At 44.4% G+C, this 17,369-nt stretch overlaps 2 protein-coding genes across 3 annotated transcripts in view; both read left to right on the forward strand.

Moving 5' to 3' along the window:
- Positions 1–17,369, forward strand: part of RPS26 (ribosomal protein S26) — an 83,149-nt gene that overhangs the window by 24,766 nt on the left and 41,014 nt on the right. The gene's annotated exons all lie outside the window — the stretch shown is intronic.
- On the forward strand, positions 1,220–16,937 carry RAB5B (RAB5B, member RAS oncogene family). 2 transcript variants are annotated; one of them, XM_055577469.1, is made up of 7 exons: positions 1,240–1,347; positions 2,581–2,639; positions 11,465–11,726; positions 12,831–12,982; positions 13,252–13,374; positions 13,923–14,016; positions 14,330–16,937. In XM_055577469.1, exons 3-7 carry the CDS (start codon positions 11,564–11,566, stop codon positions 14,443–14,445), a joined length of 648 nt encoding a protein of 215 aa, XP_055433444.1. In that variant the 5' UTR covers positions 1,240–1,347; positions 2,581–2,639; positions 11,465–11,563; the 3' UTR covers positions 14,446–16,937. The 2 variants fall into 2 exon arrangements, with proteins under 2 accessions (XP_055433452.1, XP_055433444.1); XM_055577477.1 differs by lacking the exon at positions 2,581–2,639 and having other exon boundaries at positions 1,220–1,347.

Here is a 17,369-nt window from a genome sequence, read left to right on the forward strand (position 1 = left end):
CTTACCACCCTACCCACCACCTATATATCACACATATATACATACAAGGCTCCAGTTCGAGATTTGCAATGTTAGGGCTCAGGAGCAGCACTACGTTGGAAGTGAGCTCCAAGGGAATTCGCATTTACGCAGCGTTTCCCAATAAGTTTGCCTTTTTTTCTTTTCTTTTTGCATATTACAAACAGCAGAGTTTTTCAAATATATTTATTCACATTTACATATGATTCTGAATGTATCAACCGTCTGTACGAAATTATTGTAAAGGGGCTAAATTTTTTTTTTTTTTTTTGCTAAGTCACTTCAGTCGTGTCCGACTGTGTGTGACCCCATAGACGGCAGCCCACCAGGCTCCCCCGTCCCTGGGATTCTCCAGGCAAGAACACTGGAGTAGGTTGCCATTTCCTTCTCCAATGCATGAAAGTGAAAAGTGAAAAGGAAGTCGCTCAGTCGTGTCCGACTCTTCGCGACCCCATGGACTGCAGCCCACCAGGCTCCTCCGTCCGTGGGATTTTCCAGGCAAGAGTACTGGAGTGGGGTGCCATCGCCTTCTCCGGCTAAAGCCTCCCCAAACTACCAGTTCTTGGACCTGCCACTGTCTCAGCTCACCACAAAACATCTCAGACTGCCCGAGGACCACCCCCGAAATTCCTGTGCTCTGAGGCCCCAACTAAAAGGAGGAAGCACCGACGTGAAGGCTGCTTAAATTCCCAGGCTCCGGGTCCTTAGGAGAGGTATTTCCCTTCACGCCCGCGAATTTGTCATCCAAGGCGGGGCGCTGGAGGCAGCCCCCGCCAAACCCCAGGGGAGGGGCGAAGGTCAGTAGCGGCGTTCCTAAGGCCTCTTTCAACCCCGCCTTGCCTGCCATTCAAGTCCCGACTTTTCTCAGCACTGGTTGAAGTTTCACTTTGACCCGCCTCCATCGCTCACCTGATTAGATGTTTATAAGTTAAAAGGCGGGGTCATGAGGGCATCGAGATTTTATTGGTTAAAGTATACGCCTATCAATGGGGTGCCGCCCCTTATCTTGAGGAGTTCGCCCTTTAGTGGCTCCTCACCTTGTCCATCTTCAAGGTTTCCCTCACTGTATTGGTCTGGAGTCTCGCCTATCCAGTCCTTTGCTCGTACTCGTTGGTGACAGCGCCGAAAGAGTCCCGCCTTTCTCCAGAGGATTGGCGGATTAGCACGCAGAGAGCCCACCCTTGATGGTAGGCGGGTAGTCGTGCAATTGGCTGGGGCCCCGCCCCAGGGCGAGGAGGAGGAGGAGGAGGGGCAAGAGGGTTTGGTTGAGCTGCAGCTGTTTGTCTGTTCGACACAGGCTTGGGCCCGACGGGGGAGACGGAGCCCCAGGTACCGGGCTGATGGAGCCCGCAAGGGCAAGGGGCGGAGGCACCCCGGAAAAGAAAGCGGCCTGGCCTGAGGGCAGAGGAGGGTCTGGGCCTCCGCGAGGGGTTAGAATGGCCCACTGGAGAGGGGAGAAGGGGACCAGGCCCCGGCAGGCCTAATGGGGGCGCTGAGGAGGGGGCCGGGCGGGCTGGGAGCCCGAAGTTGGTGAGTCGGGGAGGCGGCCGGGAGGTTTTGGCGGCTGGGCTGGGGGCCGGCGCAGGAGGCCCGGGGCTCGCGTGAGGCAGGGGCAGGCCTCAATGAGCGGCGCCGAAGAGGGAGGAGCTGGGGGAAAGGGACTGGGCGGCGGGTGAGGTAAGTCATTCGCCGGGAGGTGAGGAGGGGTCAAACCCGACGCCCTGGCCCCGAGGGGAACCGGGGCGGGACTCTCGAGAGGTCTCATTGGAAGGGTGAGGGAAGGGCTCTTAACTGGGTAAGAGGCATTCTTTTCAGGCAAAGTGGCTATTATAAAAATAACTAGGGTGCCCCAGAGTTGAGCCGAGAGGGATAAGTGTGGGAGAACTGACACAAGCGAAGAGAGCTTTCCTAATCTAGAAGACTCAGGTAGCCGGACTAGTGGAAGCAGGGCCACGAATCAGTGATGGGAGCTTCAGGGAATGCTGAAGGGTGAGCTGGGGGCCTTGGGTTTTGCGAGTACTCGCGCTTTTGTTCCCATTGGTGTGGAGATGTGGCAAGTTGAAGTTTTCTGATACTCTCAGGGTAGACAGTGAAGACAAATTGTTTTTTTTTCTGTGACTGTTGGCAGTTCCCAACTCAGCCCCTACTCTCTCCCTTGGTCTCAAGCTAGTTTAGGCTGCAGTCTCGGTGTTTCTTCTTACCTCCTGTTTCATGTCCTGTGAAAAAGCTAAGAAGTTGGGTTTGGGGGATGTTTGTTCCTTTCTTTCCTGCTTAATAATGTGGTCTATATTGGGGACCATATCTCTCACCTGGAAGTGGGGAATTAGTGATTCATTTTCTGCTCTAGAAATGGGCTTAGGTATCCCCAACCATCCAGAGATCTTCTGACCATAGTTGGTGAAACTTTTGTGGTACTTAGACTTGGGTATTTCCCAGGAAGGTAATGATTATGTGGAATCAAGCCTGGAAATATGAGGTGATATCACAGAGGAAGGGATTTGGGGAAGAGAGAAATTTCATTCCAGAAGGTTGGCATCACCCATTCTTTGTCTACTTCTTCAGGAGCCGGGGTTTCTGAGCTATTAGAAAGCTGGGTCAAACAGAGGCACTCGGGGAAGGAGGTGAGTAGAGAAAAGGAAGATGGATTTCTAAGACCCAGAGGTCCCTTCCTCTCATATATTTTTAACAGTCTACTGACCTCCTTAGTTCCCCCCATAGATTGGAGCTTATTGGATTTTCCCTTATTATACTTCCTCCTTTTTCCATTTTATACCTCTGTATTTTATAACTACTTTCTTTTTAATTAGAAAAGTGGTATGTACATATTAAAGTATTCAGGTTTTATGGAAGTGTAAAAAGTGTAAAACCTCCCACATATACCCTGCTCATTTCATCCAGAAAGGTCAGAGACAAGAGACAGCAGATCAAACTAATCTTACTTCACTTTGGGGGATGTGCCACCAAAGGCAATTCTGTTTTCATGTTCCCACCATGCTCTGGCTTCTCCTTTCCAGTTTTCCCTTCTGGGATGATACTCTGTTATTTATTGTGCTCCTTTCACAGTTCATTCTGTCTTGCTTTTATCAAATTCAGAAAAGTAGAGAGCTGTACTCTGGGTTATCCCTTCACATTCTTACACAAACACACACACCCCACTTGTGCACTGGGTATCCTAAAAGGAAAGTGAAGTCGCTCAGTCATGTACGACTCTTTGCGACCCCATGGACTGTAGCCTATCAGGCTCCTCCACCCGTGGGATTTTCCAGGCAAGAGTGCTAGAATGGATTGCCATTTCCTTCTCCAGGGGATCTTCCCGATCCAGGAATCAAACCCAGGTCTCCCTCATTGCAGGCAGACACTTTACCGTCTGAGCCACCAGGGAAGCCTCTTCAAGAGGATCTTCCCAGGTGTCCTAAGGAAATGCCCAAATAGATGGCCAAAACGTCTTTCTCTTTTATGGGCAGGAAAGAAAAGTTAAAGTGAATCATTTTGTTTGGGAAAATTTATTGGCATCTTTGCTAAAGTGAGGAATTTGAGATTTCTGTCCTGTGGTTCATGGTCTCTGCATGTTCAAATTATATGACTCTCCCTTCATTATCCCCAAAGAAGATGGTGGTTCTTCTAAAGGCCCTCTGTGTCTGTCTTTCTATAGTGATATGAGAAGCTTCCAAATTTTTCTGGCTTTGAAATTGGTTTTCCTCTAAACCTCAACACAGCTGGGACACTTTAGTACACCACCTTATTAATTGAATTTGTCCTTACTGGCTTTAGAAGCCCTGTGATGTGCCCAGCCTTTGTACAGTGCCCTTGGAAACCTTGATTGTTGTCCCTCCAGAAGCTTTTGTTTTCTCTTCTACAAAGCCAGTCCTAGAGAAAATTGTGTAGATGTGTATGTGTTTTAAATCCTCACTAGGCTTTGCCATTTCCTACATCCTGATGGTATCCTGTCCCTTTTTTTTTTTTTTTTTGTCACTTTCTTCTATACATCTCTTCTCATCTTTTCTACCTTCCCCTTAATCAAAGCCTACTTTCAAGAAAAATGGTCTAAAATTGCTCCACATTAGGGTGTAAATAACGAATAGTCATTTAAAGTATTAATCCTCCCAAGAGTTTTTGCTTTTTAAAGAGGGAGTTAAAGAATGGAAATTATTAGTATAGAATTTCAAACATAGATCTGGAGTTACAAAAATATATTTGGAGAAGAGGAGTTTCCCATTGCCCTTGAAGTCATACCTCATCCCTTCTTTTTGCCCAGGAGCAAGGATTGCTCTTTTACAGTTTGCTTGTTTGTGCTCACTGATACGAATTTGACTTAGGAGGGGACATAGGTATGAGAAGCAAGTGCCTGCTCCCTAATCCTATGGCATTTCAGATTGGTAAGTAATAACCAAAGTGTGAGACAGTGTATTTAAATTAAGGAAATGCAACAGCCTGGTTGGAAGAGAGATACCTTAAAACCCTACACAATACACTCCCACTTCCCAAAAGAGTGTTTTAGGAAAGATTTAGTCATTGACTGAACAGTAACTGAGCTGAGTAAGGAGCCACCCAGGTGAGCAAAGTGTGCAGATTCTAGGTCAGGTTGTAGTTTCTGTTGAGGGGCAGAAACCTTTTCAGATGTATGATTTTTTATTTTTCCTTTTTTAAAACTTGTGTTTCTTAAGTTTAGGAATTAATGGAGATATTGAACCAAAGTTTTTTTTAGCACTTAACATTAACTGAAGATTCAGAAAACTTTGTTTTTAACCACAGTTGCCTCAGTGTTACAGTGGGAGGGCTGCATATTTGGTGTGATTAGGCCATCTGAAGCATAGTAAAGTAACGGGTGACAGGAAAAGCAGTTAGCCCATGTGAGTTGCAACAGTACCTTGTGGGCTGGGTCCCAAGAGGGCCCTCTATCCAGGGGAGATGACAAACAGGCGAGAGAGCAATTTGGCCTATTAAAAACGTTCCCAAATGGAAATAAGATTCTATCCAGAAGGGAGGAGTAGATGGAGGAAGCAAGCAGGATTGCTTTGACATTAATGAACACCTACTAGGGGACGACAGAGAAGGAGATGGCTGGATGGCATCACCGACTCGATGGACGTGAGTTTGAGTGAACTCCGGGAGTTGGTGATGGACAGGGAGGCCTGAACTAGGGACCCTGACATTGTGTTTTGCTCTGGAGATTGAAAATGACATAAATAGTCACTCTTTTTGAGAAGTTCTTGGTTTAGCAGAGCAGACAGATACACTTAAATAATGTAGTAAATGTTGTGATAAGAATGCAGTCTTTTTTATTTTTTGACCAGGCCACATGGCTTGTGGGATCTTAGTTCCCCAACCAGAGATTGAACCTGGCCCCAGGCAGTGAAGGCTCTGAATCCTAACCACAGGACCACCAGGGAATTCCCAAGAATGTAGTCTTAATACTATGGGATTCCAGAGGAAGCAGTGGTGAATTCTCTTGGGGTGAGAGGGTAATTACACAATTTCACAGAGAATGTGACATTTGAGTTTGTCCTTAAAAGATACATTAGGCATTTGCTAGGCAGACAAAGTGGAGAAAGGCATTCCGGTCTTTCCTAGGTCAATATGAGGGACTTTGCAGTACCATGCTGATAAGAGATTAAGTGTGCTTTTTGGCTTTTGGGGAAATATAAGGGAGAGGATTGGAGAAGAAACTGGCAACGCACTGCAGTATTCTTGCCTGGGAAATCCCATGGACAAAGAAACCTGGTAGGCTACACAGAGTCAAACACGACTGGAGCTACTGAACAGCAAGGGAGAGGGTAAGGAGAAGTGGAAAAACTCTTTTAAGCCCATGACTCATTGGTTAACATTGGATCAGTGCAATCAGCCAAGTAGTGAAATTCAATTTAAGATTTTGGTAACTTGGGGTCTAAACAAAGTTGGAGAGTTGAAGACACTTACTAGCTTCTGTGCTGTCTTTCTATTCAGTAAATCTCACATTAATCCCACAGCCCATTGAACTCTGCAGAAATTACCACTTCTTTCCCTAGTGCCTGCCATTGAATTGCTCCTATTTCAGCTCTCCTGGCAGGGGTTGGTCAAGACCTTTTAGAGAAGCATAGTAATAAATGATTGCTTCTATCAGAAGGATATGGGACTAGATTCTAGTTCTCAGGGAAGGCCTGGGGCTTCCTAACTTGTTTTCAGTCCCAAAGGAAGTACTTATCCAAACTGTATAGAGGCAGAAACTATCCAGTCTAAGCTCTTGTTCCTGTCCTGGTACTTTCTTTGAATTTCAGTTCAGAGTTCAGCATTTCCTGCTTCCTTAAGTGGTATAGTGGTATTATAGGAGCAAGAGTGCCTTACTAGGAGTACTTGCTAGAAGGATATTTGCTACTAATCTGTTGTGTGATAGCTGGCTGTATGGGCAAGTTGGTTGATTTTATTTGCCTCAGTTTCCTCACTGTAAAGTACAGATTGGACTAGATGACCTCTAAACTGCCTCGAATCTGCAAAACTGAATTTATAGGGCTAACATAAGGGAGGGAGCTAGACTCCAGTGGCTCTTTATCTGAAACTCAGTCTCTATTGATAGATGACAGACTTCTGGAGGCATCCATTATATGTAGTTGGGCTTCCCTGGTGGCTCAAATGGTAAAGAATCTGCCTGCAGTACAGGAGACCCAGGTTCAATCACTGGGTTGGGAAGATCCCATGGAAAAGGAAATGGCAACCTACTCCAGTATTCTTGCCTGGATAATTCCATGGACATGGACAAAGGAGCCTGGCAGGCTACAGTCCACGGGGTCACAAAGAGACACCACTGAGTGACTAACACACACATCATATGTAATTGACATAGGAACTCAAAGTTACCAAGTGGGAAGGGATCTGAGGAATGGAGTCCTGCCCTACTAGGCATCAGCAGGCTAAGCTGCTAACAACCCTTTGTGTTGGTTTGTTTGTTTGTTTGTTTTGCCACGCTGCTTGTGGGATCTTGTTTCCCCAACCAGGGATCAAACTCTTGCCCGCCTTGCAGTGAAAGCTCAGAGTTTAACCACTGGACTGCCAGGGAAGTCTCTTAGAAAGCTTTCCTATTCATATTTTCCTCTGCTGGGAGAGCTACCTACACTAAAGAACTTGCCCTTCATTCTCCACGTTCCCCTTCCCCAGTGGACTGATGACAGAGTCAAGCCTTAGTCATTTGATAAGCCATTCTTGTGGAGCTGGAATTCTGAGGGAAGTTAAGTCATTCTCGTCTGAACTGAAAGGGCTGAAGGGAAGAAAAATCTCCTCCCTTTCTTGCCTCAGGTTTGAAGGTAATAATCATCACACCACCTGACTGGTTGGCTGTGTTTAGTTTTTTGCCTTCGGATAGCTCGTTTGCCCACTGTCAATTGTCAGCCAAAAAAATCATCACCAAAATAGGGGAGAAATCAATTGAATCTTATGTGTATTATTCCATTTCTGTACCCCTGATCTTTCAAGAGTCTAGCTGTTGCATAGAAAACATGATACTCTTATTAACAAGCTGGGATTAAAGATGAAGGCACAGAGATGGGCAGCTGATCAATTACCGTGAACAGAGGAGATATAGGACACAGTCTTGAGCTGAAACACTGGAGTGGGAGTTAGTCTTTCCTAACCCAGTAGTTACTAATCTCTGACAGTTCAAGAAAGTTTGCTCATTGACTCTGGCTTGACTTACCATCTGTTGGGGTTAGTGACAAAGGGCTTTTCGACCCGAGTGTCTGTGACTGTTTCCTACCTTTTTTTTTTTTCCTGGCCACGCCATGCCACTTGCAGGTCCCTGACCAGGGATTGAACCCAGGCCACGGCAATGAAAGCATGGAGTCTTAACCACTGGACTGCCAGGGAATTCCCAACTGTTTCCTATCTTCACACTTCCAACTCCTACTGTTTTCCCAGGCCTAGAAAGATGTGTCTGCAAATGAGAATTCAGTTCACTCTAACTTGGTGTTCTGCCCCTTGGATCAGTTGCTTTGAAATGTGAGGAAGTAAGTCAAAGAATCTAGTCACTTTTCCTGTTGTTTCTTAAAGAGTATAGTATATGTGTATCAACCTAAAGGAAACTTAATCAGCTTATCATCTGTAGGGTTTTTTTTTCTCCCTATCATTTCATCTGTTTTCAAGTGTAGAATTATAATGGCCTATCCTCTTTACCTATGAAACAATGTATATGAAGTATTACATAAATATATTTTTAAAAATAATCCTCACAGATGCTGAGAAACTGTATAAAGAAACATATTTCTTAAATGTATCCAGGACTTTGAATTCAAATTCTGCCTTTTACTATTTTCCCCTATTATCCTTCTTATTCCACCCCCAGATCCTCATAGATAAGGAAGCTGAAGCTCAGAAAGGTAAAAGGAGTGAGTGGCCTAGGATCACAGTGGGTTAATTGACAAAGCAGAGAAAAAACTAAGGCTTGCCTGATTCCAGGGCCCTGACCACTGTGCAGGACTGCCTCTGTCGACTTTAGCATTCCGTTTTCCTAATTGCTCCATAACTTTAGTGGCAGGATTAGAAAACCTCTGACCCCTGGAGAGCTATATTCAGCCCTCATCTTAATTTCACCTGGAAGTGCTTTTGTAGGCCAGCCAGAGATTAGACTTCCTACTAACCCATCTTCAGTGGCAGGCCTCTCCAAAGCAATGTTTGTTGAACTTTTTTTTTTTTGATCATGGCTCAAAAAAAAAAAGTTTTTTTACATCAAAATTCAGTGTGTGTACATACAACCACAAGTGAAGAAGCATTTTCACAAAATGATTCTTGTGCTTATTTGCATGCCACATGGTAATTTCTTTCTTTCTTTTTTTTTTTAATACACTGATCATGATCCACCAAGCAATTTCAAGATCACTACTTGGCTTACAGAATAAAAACACTCCTCTAAAGGTTTGAGGATGAAAAGAGCTAAAAAACTGTGACTAGTAGTTAAGAAGCTAATTAATACTAATTCTTGCAGTTGCAGTACTGGTTCCCAGAATTTTGGATTTAACAGACAAATTAAATTTAAGGGTTTCTGTTTTTCCACATAAGTATATTTAGAAAGCTTACTACTGACTAGCAACACCATTATTTATTTTAAAAAAAAGTTATGTAGGAAACTTTAAATATATATAATTCCTGTTAATAAAAGAAAGATTTATGTAGCATGAAAATATCTGAGTTCTTTACATACCATTTTCCTTAGTCTCATTCTCCCTAGAGGGAAGATGAGCATGTATCTTTCCATACCTTTGTCTTTGTAGAATTTTGCTTTGTTTATAGAAATAGAATCAGCCGAGTGTTTTGCTTTTTTTAAAATTGAACTATAGGTCTTAGAGGCTTATCCATGCAATAAATACATATTTACCTTTTAGAGAAAATTGATACTAAAAAGCTAGAAATCGTGTTATAAAGGATACTCTTAAATTGAATAAATTTAGCTTTGTGAAAAACTTGCTGTATCGTTTTAATTTTAATCATTTCATCATAAACCAGTGAAAAGTTCATCACAAAGTGGCACATGTATATCTGAATTCTTAGGACTCATTGACCTGGGGGACTACAAAATACCCAGTAAGATCAGAGTGATTTTATTCAGTCCTCTGTCTTAATCTAGTCTATGCTGAGACTTTCCTGGGCTTTCTCATTTCTATCTCATTTCTCTGTTAACTTCCTCTTACACTTTTTTTTTTTCTCTTTTTTTCCTCTACCTCCCAACTAATATTGAGATGTCCTTTAATATATTAAATTGATTATTTCTGTGAATCAGGGCCACTAAATAATACCTGTCTTACTATTTATTAGCTCTATATTAAACACATGTTTCACGTAATCCTTAGGGCTATTGTACGAGATAGGTATTTTTTCCATTTTATAAAGGTAGAGGGTAAGGCTCAGGAAGAGAAATTTTCTTGATGTCATATTAATAATGATTAGTAGCTTAATATTCATTGATATAGTACCTTTTGTCAAATATTTATGTTCTTTATATGTATTATTGCATTTAGTCCTCACAACACCTTTTGAAGTAGGTGCTCATAGACTGTTATCCCATTTTACAGATGAGGAAACAGATGCACAGGTAGATTTAGTAATTTGTCCAAAAGTTCATAGCTAGTAAGCAGAACTAAAATGAATCCAATGAATTGGACTCCACAGCTTTTGTTCCTCTATGCTTCTTCCTCTATGGCTTTTCTATCCTTTCCATGTTTACTAATATTGCAGATATTTTTAACCCTGATATTGCAGATATATTTAACCCAAAGCAATTATTTTTTTCACAATACATGTCACAGAATATGATGTTTATGGAGTCACTAGAATCAGTCTTGGAGAAGGGAAACATCAATTTGAACCAACAAAGTACAATCCAAGTAATGCTTAGTTTTGGGGTGAGGTGGTTTTGCATGTTCTGATCATGCTAACACTTCTTTGAATCTCATAGTTCTTTTCCCCTCAGAGTCAGGTTTGGATGATTGAACACTCAAAGTCCCAACTTCTCTCTCTCTCTCTTTCCTCTGCACCACCAGCTTTCCTAGCCACTTATAAGGTAGAGAAGGTGGTTCAGTTATATTCTTTCATCAAGTATTTATTGCTTGAAGACTTATTCCTGTGCCATCTTCTGGAGATTGCTGCATGTGTTTAGAAGGTACACCTTCTTTCTCTGCCTCTGATTTGGAGGGCTATAGCTGTTAGGCCTTTTCAGTGTGGAGAGTAGTCTTATCCCGAGAGTAGTCTTATCCCTAGGCATCAAGAAGAGAGCTGCAAGTTGAGAGTAAATCAAGCCTACTGACTCAGACTTGATAGATTTTCAGACTCAGAGGGGTGGCAGAAACAAAGGGAAAGAGTTAACACTGAATGTAGTCTGTTTCTCTGTTACCTTTGAGCAGAAATGAGGATAGATTTTTCTGGTATTGGATCCTGGTTTGATTTTCAGAAATGTCAGTTTTCAGAAATGGTCATGTATGAAGGATATAGAACCAGAAGCTATCCCTTTGCTCTTCAGAGGGATGACTGTTACCTACACCCCTAGAGTGAATTTCTCATTTTGAAGGCTAGAAAAAAGGGGGGGTAAAAAAAGGACAGCACCAGGACACCAAAGAGATAGTAGGGATCTGGGGCACTTTTGGGTGGACCTGGGTGTTCTTTAGGCCAACTAAAAGTTGATCGATTTGCTATTCTTTGAAGACCTGGTGGGGAATGGTTGGGAGATTAAAGACTACTCTCACACAGTTTTCAGTCTCTCTGTTGCAGCACACTCTACTTTAAATGCTATTATTTTCTTGATCCCCACTCTTAACCACTGAGTGCCAGGTGCCTGGGACCCTCTCAGTGGTGTAAGCTTTTAATGGTGGGTGATTATAAGACTTAAGTCCTTATTGGAGCAAAGAAATGAAGAGATTCTGTCCTTTCTCTTAAAAAATGATTGCCATTGTCATGGCCCTGTGTTTAATTTTACCCACTTTTTTTCTTGCAGAATTGTTGAAGCCTGGACGTCCCCTCCCCTCCCCCTCCCCCCTCTGCCGCTTTGTGGCATCCCCCTCCCTCCACCCTTTCCCACTCTGATAACCTAGCCATGACTAGCAGAAGCACAGCCAGGCCCAATGGGCAGCCCCAGGCCAGCAAAATATGCCAGTTCAAACTGGTCCTGCTGGGTGAATCTGCAGTGGGGAAATCTAGCCTGGTATTACGTTTTGTCAAAGGGCAGTTCCACGAGTATCAGGAGAGCACCATTGGAGGTAAGTACTTCAGGGAGAGAAGAGAGTTAGTGTTTAGAAGGTCTGTTGAAGGGGAGATCTAGGGATCTGATTATGCCGCTGGCCCTCTTAGCTCCCTGAAAAGGAAATCTTTTATGAAACAAAAAAAGTGCCAAAATGCCCCAAAACAGGTCTCTGTTCATCCTCTTCCTAGAAGAAAGAAAGGTTGGCCTTTGAGCACCAAAAAAACCACTTTTTGTTTTAATCTCAGACTATTTTCCTCTTCCCGCTCTCATCTTAATGCCAGTGAAGTTCAGTTGAGGGTCATCTTGAGCAGGGTTGATTTGAGGCAGTGGCTCATAATCAAAGGTGTACATCTAAAACTCCTGGGGAGCATGCTGGACCCTACCTCAGATTGGCTGATTAGTTTCTGAAGGAGGGTGAGATTGATGGCAGTAATGACGTGTGTGTTTGGAAAAGCTCCTTAGATGATCTTCGATGCACACATCTGGTAAAGCAGAGGTTAGAACTAAATACAAAAGATAAAGTAATATTCCTTTCCTACCTTGGCTACCTTCTCTCTGCCACTATCCCGAAATAGGGTGCTAATTCAATATGAAGAACTCCCCATATTTCTCCTTCTCCACTTTTATTACTTACCTTGGAAATACATTCTTAGACCAGCAGAAGTGATACAAAAAAGTTTAACAGCCAAATAATGTAATGGTGGGACCTCACATCAGGCTTTAAAATCTTCTAATCAGTTCTTTATGTGACTTTTATCTGATGCTTATTGTCTCTCATTATCTCTTAATCTGTTTTGGTTAGAAGAGTGTTGACTCTGGTATTAAAGCTGGTTCTTTCTAGCCCTCAGAGTTTTACCATGGCGCCCCCATTCCTTAGCTGCAAAGACTTCTGGCAGGAATGATTTAGCCAAGAGCAGGCTTAATTCTGGTGCCAGGACCCGAAGGAAAATGCTAAACCTTTCCAGGGTATAAGGAGGAGAATGCTAAACCTTTCCTGTAGCTGAACAGCCTGGGTAGTGACTGGTCTTAGACTGACAGTGGAGATATTTTGAAGGAGGGTGGGATGTTCCAGTGCATTCTCCCACTTACACCAACTTTTCCTCTGTTTTCTCATTCATAGCGGCCTTCCTTACCCAGTCTGTTTGTCTAGATGACACGACAGTCAAGTTTGAGATCTGGGACACAGCTGGGCAGGAGCGATACCATAGCTTGGCCCCCATGTACTACAGAGGTGCCCAAGCTGCCATTGTGGTTTATGACATTACTAATCAGGTAAGTGGGCTGAGAAGATTGTCCTTGCTTTTATTTATAGGAATTAAATTAGGTGGGGGAGAGAAAACCAGTTCTTGAAATAGCAAAATAAGAATACAAATTACGCTTCCAAGTGTTGAGAAGACAGAGGTAATGAATTACCAGAAACAGATGGTTTCAATGAGTAACGGCTGCTTAGAAGAGGTGAGTTTTGAGATCAGACTTGAAGGTGATAGCCCTAGATTGGCAGTCGTTCCAGCCTACCCATTCTTATCCTTGTGTTTTCCCAGGAAACCTTCGCCCGAGCGAAGACATGGGTAAAAGAACTACAGCGACAGGCCAGTCCTAGCATCGTTATTGCCCTGGCAGGGAACAAAGCTGACCTGGCCAACAAGCGCATGGTGGAGTATGAAGTAAGCTGGCCACCGAGTCCTTCCTGACACACTCCCTCTATGCTTGGGACCTCTTTTTTCCAAACCTGCCCTCTCTGAAAACCTCATCTGAGGACATTCATCATCTCATTCCCCAGTTCTGCACCAAGTTAAATACAGCAGCACTGTGACCCTAATGCCAGCCAGGAGATTTTAGAGGAGTCAGAAGAAAATTCCAAAGCAGAGGGGTAGGGGAGTACCAGTACCAGCTGTGGGGGTACCAGTGTGAAAAGAGGAAGGAGGGAGCAGTTGAATTTGAGGTAAGGGACTCAAGTGTCAGAACCCCAAAGCCCCTAACCAACTTACCTTCTTCCCTGTAATTAAGTTTCCTGACATCTGTTTGTTGGATTAAGTGGTGGAGACCATGGGATATCCCTTGAGGGAGTCATCACCAAATTATGGGTCCAGGGCCAGCTGGCTCAGGGGAGGGAACCTAGGATGTTGCCTAGCTCCAGTGCTACATGGGAGTGGAAAGGCAGTACTTGTCTCTGCCTCACAGTCTGAGTACCAGTACACCCCACCCCTTGCAGGAGGCCCAGGCGTATGCAGATGACAACAGCTTATTGTTTATGGAGACTTCAGCCAAGACAGCTATGAACGTGAACGATCTCTTCCTGGCAATAGGTAAGGTCAGAGCAGCCTGAGGTCTTCCTGTCGTTTTTCCCTTGCCTCTAGGCAAGATCACTAACCCAGGTCATAAAGGTAAATGGGAGTGTCTCCCTTTATGAAAACTTTAGGTGTGGAAATACTGTAACTTTCCATCGTGACCTCCATCCTTTCGTTCTAGCTTGAGCCCCCTCATCTTCAATGTTGTTTGCAATGAACCCTCCCCTCTTGAGAACATGAGTCTCTCACATTTCCCCTTTCCCCCAATAGTCTTTTTTGGGGAAATGAGTAAAATCTACCATACTTTGTTCCCTTCTGTTTTTATCTCTAGCTAAGAAGTTGCCAAAGAGTGAACCCCAGAATCTGGGGGGTGCAGCAGGCCGAAGCCGGGGTGTGGATCTTCACGAGCAGTCCCAGCAGAACAAGAGCCAGTGTTGTAGCAACTGAGGGGGTGGCTAGCAGCAAATAAGTATGGAGCTAGCACGAGAGCTAAGAAATAACCTCCATCCCCACCCCTCAGCACACAGCCCCTACGGTAACAGCACACTGAGCCCTGGCTCCCAAGGGCTGCCTCTTGACAGCTCCGTCATGGCACTTTTTAACGCTTCAGCAACAACACCAGGCAGCTGTTGCCACTGGCCTCCTACCCCTACTCTGGGGCTTGGAGGTCAGATCCCCCAGGACTTACCTTCCAAAACAAACTTTCTTCACTTTGTATTATAGGTGCAAGACAGTGACCTACTCATCTTTCCTCCTCCTCCTGCCCATTTTTTCAGAAAACTTTTTTTTTTTTTTGTCTCCTGCCCCTTCCCCTTCTGCTTTTGGTCAGTCTCTGTTCTTGATCTCCTTTTCCTCCTCTCCCCAGGATGGAGAAGGTGGTAAACCCAGGAACTGAGGAAGGTTTCCAGTTCAGTCGCATTAAGGGCCTTGGGGGAAAGTAAGGCTCAGAGCAGCGGGGAGTAAGGAAACATTGCCTTTTTGTTTTTGTTTGGTTGGAGATTCTTCTATTTGAAAGCACTTCAGCGTCCATGAGTTGGCCTTGTGGAGGGTTTTTCTAGGTAGAGGTGGGAATGGGACGGCCAGCTCCCGGGCACCAGGTTGGAGTCTTGCTGTTGTCTGACTGGGCAGAAGTGGAAGAGGTGGAGAAGCAGTGGCCCATGAACTCTTCCAAGGCCTATTTCCCCCTCACCCAGCTTCTTAGGTAGCTTCTCCCCCATAATGGGGGAGATTCCGGACCCCAGAGTCCTCCAAAGAATCTTCACTGGTTGCCTGCCTCTTTGGCTCTGCTGTGATCTAAATGGAGGAGGGACCAGTTTCTGATACCCATCCTCTGACTTAGGCATTTTTTTCTCTCTGGCCTTCAGATGGCCTCAGCCCCAGCCACCATATCCCCCTGCAGTTTGCACTTTAATTGATGGTAGTTCAGTTGTGATACTTGTTTAATGGGCGGTTTGGTTGATTTACTTGCCCTCTTTTTAATTAAGTGGAATCCAATGTGTATATGAGATTTGACGAGGGGCTGCAAAGAACCGTACCGGTGGCAGCTAGTCAAGCCCAATCTCCACTGCTAGCTTCCTCTAACTCTAATTCTTATTTCACCTATATTCTTGCCAACCTGACTCTTGGGTATACGTTTACCTTTCCTGGGAAATTAACTGAGCAGCCGGAGAGCAGTCTCAGGATAGCATAGGCGACTCACTGTAGGGGAGTGAAGAAGAGTCCGGCCAGAGGGAGGAGTTTTCTGTGCTTTTCCAGGGTTCCCATTCAATTTGATCCACCCATTACCGTGTCTTTTCTACTTCCCTGTAAATAGGTATGATCTTTATTCCCACTGTACAGTCTGTTCTGCCCCCCTACCTCCCATCAGGCCCGATTTCTTTTCTCCTTTGTTAGTATCTTCAGTTTGTCATGCTTACCGCCCCAAACCCATCCCCCATGCAGCCAGTGGTTTAATCTACATACCACTAGGGAGTTGTACCACAGAGGTCTACCTGTGGCCCCCTCATATCATAACACCTGTTCCTGTGGACAGGGAATGACTGGCACTCAAGGTCCCTCACGACTGTCTCACATCACCAGAGGACATTGGTCGTTTCTAAATCTCTAGCCTCTCTCCACGTCCCTCATCAGGTATTTTAGGATGTCTTTGGGAAGCCATCAAGGCAAGAGAGAACTCTAAATTCCTTCTTGTTCTAGCTTAGAATTTTGGGGAAATTGGGGGAAATAAGATAGGAGAGGCCATAGTGAACTAGGAACCGTTCTGCCCTTTGGGCTTGTAGACTGCTTTCTGTCCCAGAGCAGCTGAGAAATCCATGACGCTGAGATTCTGAAGGACTGAGCTTAAGTTCTTCCACTTATGCCTCAATTCCCTTCCTTTCCCAGGGGCAGCCTTAGTTCCCACGGCCCTGAGACGCATATTTTCCCCCTCTTTTCCCAGCACCCATTAGCCCCCTAAAGCACCCAGTGTGTCCTTAGAAGTGGAAGAACTAGGATGGCTCTCATACGTTTCTGAGAAATAAAGTTCTTTGTGCAGTTTTCCCCATGGAGCAGGAGTGAAGACGTTTCATTGCCTTGGGGCTGGGAAACCATTTCTCCAGGCTTCTTCTCCCTTCCACTACCCCCCTTAGGAACAGGATTGGCCTTAACTTACCGGCCTGTCTGCTGCCTTCCTTCTACTTTCTAGCAGCTCTTCTGCTTTTCTTTGAGCTCTGGTGGGCTTGGGGAATCTTAGTTTTTATTTCCCAGCTCTTCATTTTTTCTTCTGATCAGTTTGTTTGTTTTTTAAGGGGGGTATCTTTTGTTTCTTTTTTTTGCCTCTAAGAAAGCATTTGCCTTTTTCCCCTTTTCTTCCTCTCCCAACATAACAATCGTGGTAACAGAATGCGACTGCTGATTTACCGATGTATTTAATGTAAGTAAAAAGGAGAAAAAAAAGTGTATTGGAGTGTTGCTTCTTCTCTTTTTTTTTTTTTTTTTTTTGCTATTTCTCTAATACTAGAAATTTGCAAGGCAACCCAATAATGTTTTACTGAACCAGAAACACACCTGCCTTTGCATCTTGGTGCATGCATGTGTGCGTGCGTTTGTATGTTCATGCTAAGTTGTTTCAGTCATGTCCAACTTTGTGACCCTATGGACTGTAGCCCGCCAGACTCCTCTGTCCATGGGATTCTGCAGGCAAGAATACTGGAGTGGGTTGCTATGCCCTCCTCCAGGGGATCTTTACCACCAGGGATTGAACCCATGTCCGTTATGTCTCCTGCATTGCAGGCAATTCTTTACTGCTAAGCCACCAAGGAAGCCCTGCATCTTGGTAACTCCTCATTACTCATCTTTCCTTGAATAGTGAGATAATCCAATTTGTAAAATAG

Source organism: Bubalus kerabau, chromosome 1 (genome assembly GCF_029407905.1).
Source record: "Bubalus kerabau isolate K-KA32 ecotype Philippines breed swamp buffalo chromosome 1, PCC_UOA_SB_1v2, whole genome shotgun sequence".
Lineage (NCBI taxonomy): Eukaryota > Metazoa > Chordata > Mammalia > Artiodactyla > Bovidae > Bubalus > Bubalus kerabau.